Source organism: Triticum aestivum, chromosome 3A (genome assembly GCF_018294505.1).
Source record: "Triticum aestivum cultivar Chinese Spring chromosome 3A, IWGSC CS RefSeq v2.1, whole genome shotgun sequence".
Lineage (NCBI taxonomy): Eukaryota > Viridiplantae > Streptophyta > Magnoliopsida > Poales > Poaceae > Triticum > Triticum aestivum.
In genome coordinates, this window is record NC_057800.1 from 77,827,388 (window position 1) to 77,843,597 (window position 16,210).

Below are 16,210 nucleotides of genomic sequence, written 5' to 3' on the forward strand. Positions count from 1 at the left end.
TCACTAAGAAGCTTAACGGCAGTCCAGCACTCGCCTAAGTTTGAAAAAATCGTACCGAATGGAGAGCAATCCTCCCACTCGGGGGCTTAGCTGCAGTCGAGCACTCGCCTAAGTTCTCTCACTAAGAGCTTAACGGCAGTCCAGCACTCGCCTAAGTTTGAAAAAATCCTACCGACGGGAGAGCAATCCTCCCACTCGGGGGGCTTAACTGCAGTCGAGCACTCGCCTAAGTTCTCTCACTAAGAGGCTTAACGGCAGTCCAGCACTCGCCTAAGTTTGAAAAAATCCTACTGAGTGGAGAGCAGTCCTCCCACTCGGGGGCTTAGCTGCAGTCGAGCACTCACCTAAGTTCTCTCACTAAGAGACTTAACGGCAGTCCAGCACTTGCCTAAGTTTGAAAAAACCCTACCGAGTGGAGAGCAGTCCTCCCACTCGGGGGCTTAGCTGCAGTCGAGCACTCGCCTAAGTTCTCTCACTAAGAGACTTAACGGCAGTCCAACACTCGCCTAAGTTTGAAAAAACCCTACCGAGTGGAGAGCAGTCCTCCCACTCGGAGGCTTAGCTGCAGTCGAGCACTCGCCTAAGTTCTCTCAGTAAGAGGCTTAACGGCAATCCAGCACTCGCCTAAGTTTGGAAAAATCCTACCGAGTGGAGAGCAATCCTCCCACTCGGGGGCTTAGCTGCAGTCCGGTACTCGCCTAAGTTTGAGACCCATTCCTATCCGCAAGGACGACGAGGTGCAGGTCGACTGCAACCTTCTCCTTCGGAGCTTCGGCACAAATACAACGTCCTCTCCATCCCTATCCGCAAGGACGACGAGGTGCAGGTCGACTGCAACCTTCTCCTCGGAGCTGCGGCACAAATACAATGTCCGCTCCATCCCTATCCGCAAGGACGACGAGGTGCAGGTCGATTGCAACCTTCTCCTTTGGAGTTGCGGCACAAATACAACGTCCACTCCATCCTTATCCGCAAGGACGATGAGGTGCAGGTCGACTGCCACCTTCTCCTTCGGAGCTGCGGCACAAATACAACGTCCGCTCCATCCCTATCCGCAAGGACAAAGAGGTGCAGCAAGCAAAGTCCATCCGAAGGCAAACTAAAGAACATTCGGAGATAAACCAAATTCAGATAAATACTAAAAGGTTCCAAGCAGCGAATCAAAGGTACTCGGGCACCAAGCCCAAAGGAGTTTAATGGTTACAGAAACCACTCGGCATTCCGAGGCAAATTTAAAGCGTATCCAAGTTTCATAAGATTGTTCACTCGGCCGGAGGAGGGCTGGCAGGCTCCACGAATGAGTCCAGATCGATCCCATCAGCGATCCGAGTGGCGGCAGCAATGAAAGTCTCCATGAAGGACTGGAAGTCATGCTTTTTGGTGTTAGCGACTTTGATCGCAGCCAGCTTGTCTTCACGAGCCTCATTGCAATGGACTCGCACCAGGGACAGCGCCACATCAGCACCACACCGGGCGGAGGATTTCTTCCATTCTTGCACTCGGTCAGGGATCTCGTTCAGTCGAGTCATCAGAGATTCCAGATCATTCTGAAGCATCGCCCCCGGCCAAAGCGTCGAGTCGATTCGACAGACAACCTCCTTCAGGCGTGCGAGGTAGCTTGTGGTGCTGGCGATACGGGACTCCAGTCGGAGCACGTTCATCGCAGTTTCGTCGCAGACCGAGGAAGCGATAGGGTCCAGACCCGTCTCGACCCTTCCAGTTTCTTCGTCAAAGTCTTGACAGAGTTCTGCAGCCAAAAGTCAGTTCAATCAACCGAGCAAAATCCGATGGCAAGCATCAACACAGTCGGATTAAAAGAAATACCTCCCAGCACGAGATAAAGCTTCTTGGCGAGGGTCCTCAGATAAGCTTCTGTGTCATTCCTCTTGCGGATCGCAGACTCCAACTTTTCGTTCAGGACGACCTTATCCTTCTTCAGGCTGGTCACTTCGCGGTTAGCTTCATTAAGACAAGATGTCAGTCTAGTCACCTCTCCTTCAAGCGTTCCGACTGAAGCAAGCTTCTTGTCTGCGAGAACGGTTTTGTCTTGGGCTGCTTTTTGCGCGGCGGCGAGGTCCGAGTCCTTCTTGTCCAGAGCCAACTTCATTTTCTCTGCAAAAGAAATAATCGAATCAAAAAAGAGATCAAAGAGATATATTGAAGTTCAGTCGGCAATCAGTTACCTTCCATACCAGCGGCCTCGTCTTGAGCTTTTTTCAGATTTTGCTGAGCCAATTCCAAGTCTAAGTTGAGTTGCCTCTGCTTCTCTTCGAGTTCGGCAAACTTGGAGATAAGAGTACAAGACTTCTGCAGGAGGCAAGAGACAGATCAATCGATAGGTTTGAAGGCAGTTCATTTCCGAGTGAATAAAACCTAAAGAAGTGGACAACAAGCTGTTCAGACCCCAGTCGACTGCCAGCAGTCGACCGCGGTCTCGGGGACTACACCCAGTGGGTGCACTTGGCGTGGCCCCACCGGTTCTGATCCCACTTGACCGGCCCGCCGGAGTCGAGTGCAAGGAGTAAAAAAAGAGAGAGAAAGAACAATTGCGCCGTCAAGAAAGAAGAACTCAGACCACAGTCGACTGCCAGCAGTCGACCGCGGTCTCGGGGACTACACCCAGTGGGTGCACTTGGCGTGCCCCCACCGGTTCTGATCCCACTCGCCCAGACCGAGTGGAAGAGCGAAACTACCAAAAATGACAGCAACACCCAGTGGGTGCTCTAATTCAACGCGAACAACAGGAGATTGTGCAGAAGAAGATTTTTCGAGAACAAAAACAGTCGGAAAGTCTACTCACCTGGACGTTGGCCCGAAGGGCGACACTAGCATCGTAGGCAGCCTGACTGCTCTCGTGCACTATCTTCACCCGCTCCATCATCATATCAGCCTGTCGGATGGCTTCCGCAGCCGCTTCCGACTGGTTGTCTGGGACGGGGTAGCTGGTGAAAAAATGTGCAGACGACCCAGGTGCGGCTGCTTGAGGCTCCGTGGTGTGGAGTTGGATAGTTGAAGGAACCACAGGCGCGGTCGACCGCGTGGGATGCCCACTCAGCAAGGGTGCAGTGAACGTCACAGTGGCCCTGCCCGCATCTTCCGCTTGACAGACGGGAGGCGTTGCAGTTGGTTCTTGCCGAGCCACCCTGCCAGCTGTTACCTTCTTGCTCTTCCTAGGCTTAGGAGCCACATCTTCGTCATCGTCCGAAAGGTCAATGATGTTGGGTGGAGCTGCAAGACAGAACATTCGACCCCAAGTGAACCACTCGACCCTAAAAGGATCAAGAATCGAAATCGCAAGAGTTCATACTTGGGTTAGAGGTTACCGCATCCTCCATTTCCTCGTCTCGGTACTGGTATGAAGAGGTCAATGACGTAGCAGCACTGCAAAGGCCCGCATTCAATCGGTTACACCCAGTTAATCGAATCCACATAAAGGACAAGTCAGATGGTTACCCGGAGATAGTAGGAACGGTCACTTTGATCCGAGGCAAAGCTTTGGGCGGTTTGGAAGAGATGGCTTTCGGCACTTTCGGCGCTGGAAGCGGCGCGACCTTGGATTGCTTTGGAGGCTTCTCAGTCGGCGTCGGGGAAGACGTCCTGGGGCGCTTCGAGGATTGCCCGATCGGCGCAGCCACCAAGTCCGGAGCGCGTGCCGGGTCATGAGTGTGCTTGGACCTCCTCTCCCTGCGAGGAGGCGAGTCGACTTCTTCCTCATCGGTCGATTCATCGCTCTCCTCGTCCTCCTCGGCTTCCGAATGCTCCTCGCCGCTCTCGCCCCCGCTCCCTTCTTCTTCAGCGCCTGGGTCCTGCACTCCGTTGGGCATCGAGTACATTTCAATGAGGGCCTGAAAGGATAACAATCAAAAGACATTCAGTCGACCACAAACGGGACATCACGTGGTGAATCGGAAAGATACTTGATAAAACAGAAATATACCTGCTCCGGCTGGCGCGAGTTGTCGAATGGAATCACCCTCCTGGATCCCCGAGGGTTGTCTTTGTTGCCAGTGATTCCCCTCAACCAGTTCTCCAAGATATCCTCGCTAACCTCCTCCGGGTGGATCCGAGTGGTATCCTCGAGCCCAGAGTACATCCACATCGGATGATCGCGCGCCTGAAGAGGTTGGATGCGTCGACCGAGAAAGACCTCCAGCAGATCCATCCCGGTCACTCCGTCGCGGACAAGCTGGACGACCCGTTCAACCAGCTCCTTGACCTGCGCCTTCTCTTCTGGAACTACCTTCAGGGGAGCAGGCTTCTCCACTCGAGCCAAGGAAAAAGGAGGAAGTCCAGTCGACTGGCCAGGGGTTGGCTGATCCTTGCAGTAAAACCAAGTCGACTGCCAGCCCCGGACCGAGTCAGGAAGGATCATCGCTGGGAAAGTACTCTTGCTCCTCATCTGGATCCCCAGACCACCGCACATCTGGATCACCCGCGTCCTCTCGTCACTCGACTTGGCCTTTTTGACCGACTGGGAACGACAAGTGAAGATGTGTTTGAAAAGCCCCCAGTGCGGTCGACAGCCCAAGAAGTTTTTGCACATGGACACGAAAGCGGCCAGATAGACTATGGTGTGGTGGAGCTGGGCCCCAAAGAAGTTCAAAAAACCCCGGAAGAAAGGGTGGGGAGGCAGTGAGAATCCGCGATCTATGTGGGTTGCGAGGAGGACACACTCACCCTCTCTAGGCTGCGGCTCGGTTTCGTCCCCCGGGAGCCGAGCCGACTTGTGAGGGATCAATCCCCCCTCCACCAGGTCGTCGAGGTCGTCCTGCATGATTGCCAAGCGGATCCAGTCGCCCTGGATCCAGCCCGCCGGCAGGCCGGACCTCGACGAGGATCCGCCCCGGCTGGTCCGCTTGCCCTTCGCCTTCGCGGTTGCCTTCTTCGCGCGTTCCAGCGCTGCTGTCTTATCCTTCCCCATGGTGGTGGATCGAGCTCGAGCGGAGGTCCGGCGACGAGGCGGAAGCGAGAGTGGCGGAGGGATCGGGAGAAAGAGAAGAGAGATTGGGAGCGTGCGGAGCAGAGGCCTGGCCCGAGACCTTTTATAAGGCCTTCCACCGAGTGGCTGACTGGTGGACCCAAGCGATCTAAACAAATCCCGCAATAGTCGTGCGCGCAATACGTGGCGAAAAAGCTGGCGCGGGGATCGAGGAGACTTGCCTAATCCGTCCCGATAACCTCGGTTCCTCCCGTCTGGCGCACTTCCCAAAATTTGGATCCCGCGAGATCCGCGGAGAGCAGAACAACCTGTCAGACTGAAGACAAACACCCTCTACATCATCATTCGGAATTCTACCATGAAAGTTCACTCGACAACAACCAAGAATGGACCAAGGCGATTGAGAAAGGAGTCGACGTCGTCTCCTCAACTCATTGTTTCAGGACAAGGCATATTCATAGCGCAAAGAGTGGGTCGGAAGTGTTCTCAACCCCATCCTCACTCAAACCCTGATCCATTCGGGGGCTAATGACGAAGCTATGTACCTAGGGTAGGGTCATGGACCTGTCCAGCATACCCTCCCCAAGGACATCTTTACAAAGAATCAGAAGTAGTCGAAGAGAAATCATCATCCACTCGACCGTGGAGATGCGCTCACTCGACCACCTTGAAGACACTCGACCACCAGAAGATGAGGAACCCTCCACTCTGCAACGGTTAGGACTTAAACCATAGCATTATGAGCATTTATGACATTTTACTGTAGACGTTACCAGTAACGCCTTTCCTTTATGAGCATTGAACCCTGTGTAACGGAGGGGAGCTGGGGTCCTGGCGCACTCTATATAAGCCACCTCCCTCCTCTGGGACAAGGGTTCGCACTTTTGTAAACTCACACACACACACACATATAATCCAGTCGACCGCCTCAGGGCACCGAGACGTAGGGCTGTTACTTCCTCCGAGAAGGGCCTGAACTCGTAAAACTCATGTGTACAACTACTCCATAGCTAGGATCTTGCCTCCTCATACCTACCCTCCATTCTACTATCAGTCTTAGATCCATGACACCGACATCTTCTCCTTTCTCCATGAGCATATCTTCGTGAGATCTCCCTCGCCTCGTGATGACTAACTAGTGAAGGCAGGCGTGATTGTTTTATCTCCCTTGGCCTAGCGACTAGGGCTTTCTTCTTCGTCCCAATCGAAGTGGCTGCGAACGTTCTCTTTGTCCCTCCGTCGGTTTCTATGATGGTCCGTTTTTCTCTCCCTCCCCGGCATGCCATCTGCGAGGTTTAGTTGGCAGAGATTACGGACGCATCGTCGTCAGCTATGAAACTATTATGCTGGAATTGTCGTGGTATGGCCAGCGCCAAGGCAGAGAGGGCACTCCTGGAGGTCCTGAAGCGGTGGGGGACAGACGTAGTCTTTTTGTCCGAGACTCACCTGAATAAAGCAAAGGCAAGAAAATTGAGAAAGAAGACCAAGATAGATAGGGTGGAAGTGATGGAGAGTGTTGGTGCTAGTGGGGGACTTCTACTCCTATGGCGCTACCCGATGTCAATTCAAGTACTGGACAAAAACAAAGAGTTTCATCGATGTGAAGGTGGGAGCAGCTAATGATGAACAATGGAGGTTTACGGGGTTCTATGGCGAGCCACCGTGGGAGGATAAGCATCTGTCGTGGGGATATTTATGTGGCTTAAGTCAGTAGCCAAGGCTCCTATGGATTGTAATGTGGGGTTTTAACGAGGTATTGTACTCCCATGAGAAGGAAGGAGTTCCGCACCCAATGAACATGATGCAACAGTTTCTAGGCGCACTAGTTGATTGCGAACTCAAAGACTTGGTTTCTCGGGAGACCAATTCACATAGAGTAGGAGGCGTATGAGGGAAAGATTGGACAGAGACGTTTGCAGTGGGGATTTTCATGGACTGTTTCCCAATGCAAAGATTATCAATGCCGCAGACACAAAATTGGACCATAGGCCGATAGTGTTGGACACAGAGGCGGACACTGATGATGATCGTCGGAGGCGGCATGGTTTGAAACAGTTTGAGGCAAGACGGTTGAAGGAGGACAATGCTAGTGAGGTAGTTACAATTGCGTGGAGCAAACGCCACCTTCGTCATCTCTCGCGGAGCGCATGACATCTGTGCAAAGTGAGTTGCATCTTTGTGACTGTAATACCTTGAGGGCGCCCTCATCGCTTGAAGGAACCGAAGGAGGAGTTGGAAAAAATGCGGTTGGGTCCACTCTCTAATGAGTCGGTAGATCGGCAACGTGAATTGCAAATACTGATCGAAGAGACTTTGGAAAAAGAGGAAATATATTGGGTGCAAAGAAGCAGGGCAAACTGGCTGAAATGCGGTGATCTGAACACAAACTTTTCCAATAATTTCGTAAAGGCTATAAAGAAGAGAAATTACATCAAGAGGCTCATGAGTGAAAGTGGCTCGTGGGTGGAGGATAACGACGCCATGAAAAGCTTGATTAGTGAATTCTTTCAGAACTTGTTTGCTTCTGAAGTAGCGAACCCGAGTTGGGATAAAGTGAAATCTCGTGTTTCTTAGTAAATGAATGTGTTTTAACAGCATGCTAGCTGAATGGGTGCGTGAAAACCATGCCTCGGTTTGGTTTGAGTCACCTCCATACTTTATCATTAATTTCTTAATGAATGGCGTAGCAGTGATTTGAGTATTAATAAAGCTAGCTATGATGGCTTTTTTTAAAAAAACAGGTGTAAAGTGCTTCACGCCATCAAAGAAAAAACAATCAAAAGTGAAGATGAAATGCGAGCGATAAAATATGTATGAATATTTGTGTTCCAAATTTCAAGGACCAGCGAACCAACCTGTGGTTGGATGGTTAGAAGGACAATGGTATCCCCAACAATTTAAATCCTAGTGCTCGCTTTATTCCTAGATTTAGTTTAGGATTTCCGACGATGCAGATTCAGTGGGAGGAGACGTTTCGTCGACTACGAGACGACTCTGATGACTTCGTCAATCTCAAGATGATATGTTGGCTCAGTCTCTCGAAGGTGCCCATGGAGGTAGTGTCTGTGTGTGTGTTCATACGAATAAGTGTATGCGCGTATATATGAGCGCCTAAGTCTATACTGTGTTTTTTTAGAAAAAAATTCAAGGGCCCGCAACATTGATCAAAGTAACTGTACCCTTTGAAAATGGCAGCCATGGAACGAGATTCCTGGGTACTTCAAGGCGCTCCAAACCTCTTTGCCCGGCAAATGCACGAGAGGTCACATGGAGTCTCCGTGCTCAGGGCCAATCGCGCCCATTGTGCAAGTAGATGAGCCACAGTGCTCCTGGATCATTCTTCTATTATTGGCTCCTAAACTGTAATTCCAACTGAAGTTAGATACAGTCCATTGCGAACAGAAATCTTGATAACATGTGTGATGTTGATGAATGACAGCTGCAATATTATCACTTTTTTATGTGGAGTATTCTACTGTAAGTAATACAGACCAACAAAAAGTTACAGGCACCACAAGTCCACAACACTAGACTTTTTTTGAAGAAAAGACAGCGTTTCATTGATGAAGGTAGAAGCGAATCAGAAGGAACAGAAACATTTGAAGCACAAATCTGTGCTAATAAGCAAAACTTACTTTTTCAAATATCTAAAGATGAAATGCACGACACTCACAGGTGTTTGACTTGTAGCAAAAGCAGACCGAATCCTACACACCACATTCCAGTTGGACCAAAAGACAGCTTCAGTAACACAAACAAATGCAAGAGTAAAATGGGTTGGGATCATCCAGGGCCTCCAGATTCCAGTAGAAGCAAGAAACCATACCCCACCATGTTTCCATTGGATTTCCCAAATTCAATTCTGGAGTCGGAGCATCAAATCCAGCTCGATGCATAGTTTAAGTACACCGAGTAGTTGGCAAGCGCCGATCACAATTAAATCTTCGGGACCGGAGAGTATTCCATTCCGTGCGGAAAGAAGCCTGTCCAAAACACAGTGAGGCTATCAATGCGACATCCTTACTCAAAGCTCCAGTGTTCCCAACCATCTACCAACAATATGAGGCAGCTAGCCAGAAATTCAGATGAAGAATTGGGTTAACACAGGCTCTACAATACTCACAGTGGGAGCTTGGTCGAGAGGGCGAGCAAATCACCGTCATGCCTGGCTAGCTGGACGAATCGAAGCCATTAATTGATAGCCAACTACTAACAGTGTGATGAACACGCACAGGTCCATGCATGCAAATGCAATGGAATCAACGCAACTGTAGAGTGCCACTCTCGTGTATATATAGGCATCCAGAGACCTTTCAGTTCATCAACTCAAGCATCTCCACCACTTCAGTTCAGTTGCTTATTCTGTCTTGCCTGCACACACTGAGAGCAAGATGGGTGGCAAGGTTCTTCTGATCAGTGCCGTCTTGGTGGGGCTTGTTTCACTGAGCTCGTGCAGGAGCCTGGGAGAGTTGCATGAGCAGAAGACCCACTGTATGTTTTAACCCCATCCCTTCTGTGTAGCACTGTATTTATTAGTACTTCATAGAGTAGCACTGCACTGCACTGCATCTATTACAGCGATCCGTGGATAAGCAGATCACTGCATACTGCATCTACCTAGCTAATGCAAATATGAAATGAATTCGTGCTGAACATAAACAGCATCGTTTCTAGGCAATAAGGACTGAGAACAATGCAAAGCAACTTCATGCTATCTAGATTTCACTGCAATTCTGTATACCTTACCAGATGGGGGCTCACCAACTCCCACGCATGGGTCAGGAGGAGGCTACAATCCGACACCGACACCAACTTACGGCACTACACCGACGCCATCTTACGGCACTACACCGACGCCAACTTACGGCACTACACCGACGCCATCTTACGGCACTACACCGACGCCATCTTACGGCACTACACCGAGCACCCCAAGTACACCTTCCCATGATGTCCCTGCAAGTCCAAAGAAGCATGGGTTCATTGGATCCTGCGAGTAAGAGCTAGAATTAGTAGATATCAGAAGTATCAAACATCACAAAGCAACGGTTCTTAAATGGTTTTCTTTTGCTTGCAGCTACTGGAAGAATCACCCAGATGCTATAGTTGCAGCTATTGGGTCCCTTGGCAACATCGGCAAGACATTTGGTGCTGCATGCAGTATGATAGGTGGCAAGAAGCTAGGAAATATGCATGATGCACTCTCAAACACTAGAACTGATGGTATTGGCGCCCTGATACGTGAGGGGGCAGCTGCATACCTCAACTCCATTGTGAACAAGAAGTTCCCATTTACCACCCAGCAGGTGAAGGACTGCATCGTCGTGGCCGTGACCTCTGATGGTGCTGCTTCTGCCCAAGCTGGGGTCTTCAAGAAGGCAAATGAATTCCACTACTAATTTTAGTCATTGGTGTTTCTTGGCTAAATTTCTTCCTCCCACGCATTTTTCTTGATTGATGCTATCTTGTGGCTTGATATATTTCTTGTATTTTTGTTGTTTTATCATGTAATATCACTATCTATGACATTTTGAGTGCAATAAATCCATCCGTTTCCATTGCTTGATATCAATGTTATTATGCTGGATTAGTACATAGTTTTTTCTATGTGTTACTAATCCAGCTCCATTATGCTGGATTAGTAACACATAGAAAAAACTATGTACTTCGAACACTACAAAAGAGCAATAATAAATCAAACACCAGACTAGTGCTACTCAGTTTACAACATAAGAAGTTTATAAATGTCAGCTGTTTAGAGCAGTTTGGTTGTATACTCTAAATATCACCACACCTACTTGTGGCCTTGTGGCAAAGTGTGGCAAGCAGACACTTCATGTTGCTAACAAACTGTTCGCCACACCATAGGCAAGTTTTGCAAAACATTGGGTCTACGACAGGTGTGCTACATAGCAAGAAACTATGGCATAACAAAACTGCAATGGAATGGCCAAACTTGCCTAGCAAAGGTTTGGCAAATTGACAAAGCAGTCTAGCAAATGCCACAAAGTTAGTTATTCTTCGATTGCATAGCTAAAGGACCTATGAACCTTGTTCTTGAATCCCAGAAAATCCTGTAACAAAACCATCTTTTCCCCTGATATCCTATATTTCATAGTTCAACCTTTTAATCTTACTGTTGAACCCCAAAAATCCTATGACGAAAGCACATGTTGCCAATGGTCAGAGAAACAAGTGTAATCATTCAGAAATTTGGATAACTCATCAAACAACTAGTCGGTACAACAAAACTTCACAATGTTCACATAAAACAAGGGATTGGTGTTTGATACCACATAAACCCAAAAACTTCCAAGATGAGTTGAAGCTTTCCCTTCAGTACTTCTCCAAAAGAGTCAATCTGGATGTGAAATGAAAGCTAAAGTGTTAATTTACTCTAGAAGAAAATTTATTCAAACCTCACTTGAAGTCAGTCAGCATTTTGGTGTTTTTTCATTAATTATGACTTATAAGCTCTAGTTCTGCATTGGATGTGCTATGTGCTATATGCATCATGTCTGATTCAGAATTGTTGAATGCCAAGCATAATCAAGTAAGAATATTGTCGAATCAGCAACATCATGTTAATCACAGTTGAGAACTACTATTTCTGATAAAATTACCTCCTGGAGGAAAAACTTCAGCCCTGCTTATTTTTCTTCACAGGATTTAACCTGTTGACGCTAGACATAGAACATGTACTATGTCAGTAACTCGACAGTATCATTGGCCGTTTTAATGGGAAAAGAAGTTAATCTGCATCTGTCGAAATTGCTAGCAAACACTAAAATGAATATGAATGCTAACAAAAAAACTCCATTGCATCACTAATCATCCTCACACTGGGATATTTTTCTAATTGACACATTTTCAGTGTTACAAAGCGGATTTCCCTGCAAAAGAGTAGCCCTCGTGTTAAAAAGATGGATGATCAGTTTCTCTTCTTTCACCGAAGCACCTTTCAATGCAAGCACTTATAACAACTGTAGGGGCAAAGACTACCTAAGAGGAATTGCTCTCGAATAGCTCAATCCACATCCTCTATCCCCATCACAGTACACATGGAATCGTGCATAAGGAAAAATATCTTTTATTTTATTTTGCAAGATACATAAGGAAAAATATGTAACAATAAATATGATAAAAGGTGTGTAAAAATGAATTGGGAACAAAATCAAGAGCTTCTGGAAGAAAAAAAGATCATTACTTGGATCAAGGTAGGGTTGGATGAGAGGTAATTAATAATATCTGAATGTCCAGTTAAATGGACGAATTTAGTAATAGCTACTGATAAGTGATTTCAAACATTTTTTTGCAGATGTCGGTGCTCAACTGCTGACTGATTGTTTATCAATGAATTGATAATATCGACTTACATACAGGATAACACTGCAAGTAACAGAGTAATAACTATAGATATAAAAAAAGCTGCAATGATCATTTCTCCGGATGCACTACTTTGAACACCAAATAGTTGTAACAAAATTGACTATCAATTTTTCTAGTGACTGACTAATAGGTCCGCGTTAATCATTTCAGCATTAGCACAACTATTACAGCAACAGAGATTAGTACATACATCTTGGTCCGGCGCGGACAGACACCAAAACGGCAGGGACGTCCACCTGCATCCCTACTGACTAAGCATGGCTTCTGTTTTAGTTATATTCTTACAAAAGAAAATGTTATCCTACTCAACACAAAAGAGATATACTGTCAGTTAGTCAGAACCTAACACTATGACAAGATATCCAAGTGGAGTCGGAAAAATGTGGCTGCACAAAAAAGGACTTGCTCAGAGAGGATAAATTTATCAAAAGTTGTGCTATCGTTTTCTACAGCATTAACATATTTCTGTTGGACGAGTTACAACAGTAACAACAATGAGGGCAGTTCACCCATTTGCTTGTGACACCAATAAGGCAGTAACCACAATGGCAAAGGAAAACATGACGCTATGAGAAACCATATTCCATAAGTGTCTATGTTAAACTACAAGCTTTGAGGATAAACCTTACAGAATATTGTGCTTTCTTTCCACCTCCCATGAATCATAACGGTGCATCCTCTCAAAACCAGCAACACTCCATGAATCCGACATCAAGTTGGCCATCTACAAATGATGTGCCCTCAAATCTTGTGATCCATATGGGAATCGAACCATTTGAAGATCTCTTCATTCTCCAGGCTGGTAAATTCATGGTATGCATATGCAATATTCAACTCCTCCGTGACATGCCTCTCCAGCCGGAACCCCTCCGGCAGGATCTTGGCTTCCTCCGCCGCCTCCTTCCACGGTGTGCTCCTCCCATCGTTCTTCAGAAACCCCTTCTCATCCAAGAAGGACTTGTGGCGAAGCACGTCCACAAGGCCATCGGCGACGGTGGGAGTCAACCCCGGGATCCTCGCCGCCAAGAACTCGGCACTCACGGCAAAGGCGTCGCACTGGATCTCCCGCACATCAACGTGCTTTGACTTGAGCTTGTCTATGCTTGCCGCCACCATCTGCGCCCTGTCGGCATCCCTGGGCATGTGCACGAACAGCGCCGGCGGGTAGCCGGGCGGGATTTCCTCCATGGCGGCAAACACGCCCTCGGCAATCACGATGGCGACGCTGCTGAACCTGACCCTCGCCGCCAGCGCGGAGACGAAGTACCCGCCCGACGACGCGCCGATGCCGACGAGCGGGAGGCCGCCGAGCTCGGGGTGCTGCTCCTTGACCCACCATTCGATGACGGAACCGACGGCGGCGAGCTCGCTGCCGTCGCCAGAGGCGGAGGCGGCGTCGAGGGACCAGCACTCGGCGCGGCTGGACACGGCGAGGACGGCGTAGCCTCGGCGGAGCGCCTCGCGCGTGAACCGGCGCTCCTCGGGGAGCCCCGCGCAGCGCGGGCAGCCGGGGGAGGCGTCGAAGAAGTCGGTGGCGCGGATGGTGCACCCGGGGGCGACGAACACGGCGGCGCGCGGCGGGCCCGGCGGCAGCTGCCACAGCACCTCGTTGCCGCTCCTGCGCGCGACCCGCGGGTCGAGGCGGACGGCCGGGGTCAGCGGCGGGACGGCGGGAGCGCGCGGGAGGAGGAGGGCGGTGGCGAGGAGGATCAGCGCGCAGGAGGCGATCAGGACGACGGGCCTGCGCCTGCGCGGCTGCGGGAGGGGGCTGTCCATCCTGCGCGCGGTTGACCTTCGCGCTAATGGAGATTTGAGACGGTTTGGGGCTTCGCGTTAGTGGAGAAAGTGACTGAGTTGACTTGCTCTCGAAAAAGGGGAACGAAACTCTGAACAACGCTGGGAGGAAGAAACGTCTGTTGGGTTGGGTGTAGAGGAGGCCCATTTGGAAAGTTGCCCGGAACGACGAGTTTTTTTTTAAGAGTACGACCAATGACGTATCTTAGTTTTATACTAGTAAAACGCCCGTGCGTTGCTACGGGCTATACTGTATATAAATGAATCAGACAAGTTATTGATATTGAAACGTATTTCTCTCTCGTACACCAACCTCAAAGTCGACGGCAGGTTCCCGCGATCTAGTGTAGCAACATAAAAACACCACCCCATGACACACCCTTATGTTTTCCTGTCGGGCCCTCCCCTTCCGCTCGGTTTTCACAGTAGTGAGACATTTCTCGCTGGAGCCCTTTCCTTTAAAACGGGATGACGCCCACCTCACCTTCGCCATCGCGGCCTCTCTCCTTCACACCATACTTCCCCACGGAGGGATTGCATTTAGACGTCGAAAAAAAATCGATGACGAGGGAGTCATGGAGGAGGGGTAGAGAACGAACCGGTGAAAGCCAAAAAGACCCGCGTACAATGTTTGCTCCACCTGGGTCATAGAGGAGTCCCCCTGGTAGAGGAGTTTGGGGAGAAGAGAACGGCGACGCGAGGACACGTCAGGAGGATCGCAAGGAAGGCACGCTGGTAGAGGAGATCAGGGAGAAGAGGACGGAAGCGCGAGGACGTCAGGACTATCGCGAGGAGGGCAGGTGATGGGAGGATTGTGTTCACATACACGTTAATGGGCCAGCCCAATGCTGTGATGTGATGATGTCAAAGGTGGGCGAAAGATAAGAGTGGTGGGATGAGGTGGAGTGAGGCGAGACTACCAACTAAGACATTAGTAGTAGAGATTACTGAGAGTTGGTATAACATACATAATCATAATCCTTATGGAAAATGTTAGGCTGAATCTTTGAGTAAGTGAATCTATCTTGTAAACTCCATTGTAGACCATGCATACACATTATTCTCTAGAAGAACTGGTGCAGATTATTTGAAGGAGCTTGATATCCCATAGACCATAGTCCTCGTGTAGTCTTGCATTGAAAGATATAGGTATGTAAGACAGTTAGCTTGGAATGAAATAGATAATTAAATGGAAAAGAGAAGAACTGAAATGAGGTAGAACTTCCAGTAGGGTCACATTTCATTACTCAAACTAACCAAAAGTTTCAGAACCGAGTTCTTGGAGCTCTTTGGTCATCATTCTTTATGATCCAAAACGTGAACATTTGGTTGGTAAAGAACATTACGTGTTAAATATGACATGTTATAGCAAGCCTAATATCAGGACCACCTCTTATGGGCACAATCAACTCCCTAAAGCCTTTTTTTTATCAGATGCATAATGCACATCACTTATCGAGGAAGATTTTAGCCTCTTCAACATAACAATCGGCATCCCTTGTCAAAGCTCACACCAAAATAACTGCACATGTAATCATTCTACCCTTTGATTGATAGACTGAAAATAAGTACACAAAAGATAGGAGCTACTCACATTCAAACTTCTGCCACAAGCTTGTTGATGGTCATGCCCCTTCAACATGTTCACACATAGTGCGTCAAAAAAAATATTCCTCCAACCAGCCCATATAGAATGCCTCAAATTGGCATGATAAAACAAATCCAGATTGCATTATTCATTGAAATGATAAAAAATGAAAACATTTCAAACCAATATGTATGTAGAAACTGAAATTATATCTTATGTATCAAAACGACTATACAACCTTCCAAAAAGCGAAGGAGGACCATACATAATACAATACTCCTTTCCAGCACTTTACGTCGCCCGCCTCCCAATGCATCCCTGGTCATCTCCATGGCCTACAGGAGGCGCTTCACCTACAGCAGAATTTCGAGATAGGAATCCCTTCTTCACCTACATCAAAATTTCGAGATCCCAACACTATCAGGCTAATACAAAGATCCATGAGAAGTGTGAACACACCAACATCTCCGGGTATGCATGGACCGTACGGGTAACTGATT

The 16,210-nt window shown here is 48.4% G+C and overlaps 2 protein-coding genes across 2 annotated transcripts; one reads left to right on the forward strand and one right to left on the reverse strand.

Annotated features, from left to right (window-relative positions):
• Positions 1 to 9,176: 9,176 nt before the first annotated feature.
• LOC123060397 (protodermal factor 1) lies at positions 9,177 to 10,505 on the forward strand. The gene is made up of 3 exons (XM_044483096.1): positions 9,177 to 9,430; positions 9,689 to 9,935; positions 10,017 to 10,505. The coding sequence occupies exons 1-3, from the start codon at positions 9,331 to 9,333 to the stop codon at positions 10,336 to 10,338; spliced, it is 669 nt and encodes a 222-aa protein (XP_044339031.1). The 5' UTR covers positions 9,177 to 9,330; the 3' UTR covers positions 10,339 to 10,505.
• Positions 10,506 to 12,744: 2,239 nt separating this feature from the next.
• LOC123060396 (uncharacterized) lies at positions 12,745 to 14,327 on the reverse strand. The gene has a single exon (XM_044483095.1). The coding sequence runs from the start codon at positions 14,102 to 14,104 to the stop codon at positions 13,070 to 13,072; it is 1,035 nt and encodes a 344-aa protein (XP_044339030.1). The 5' UTR covers positions 14,105 to 14,327; the 3' UTR covers positions 12,745 to 13,069.
• Positions 14,328 to 16,210: the final 1,883 nt, after the last annotated feature.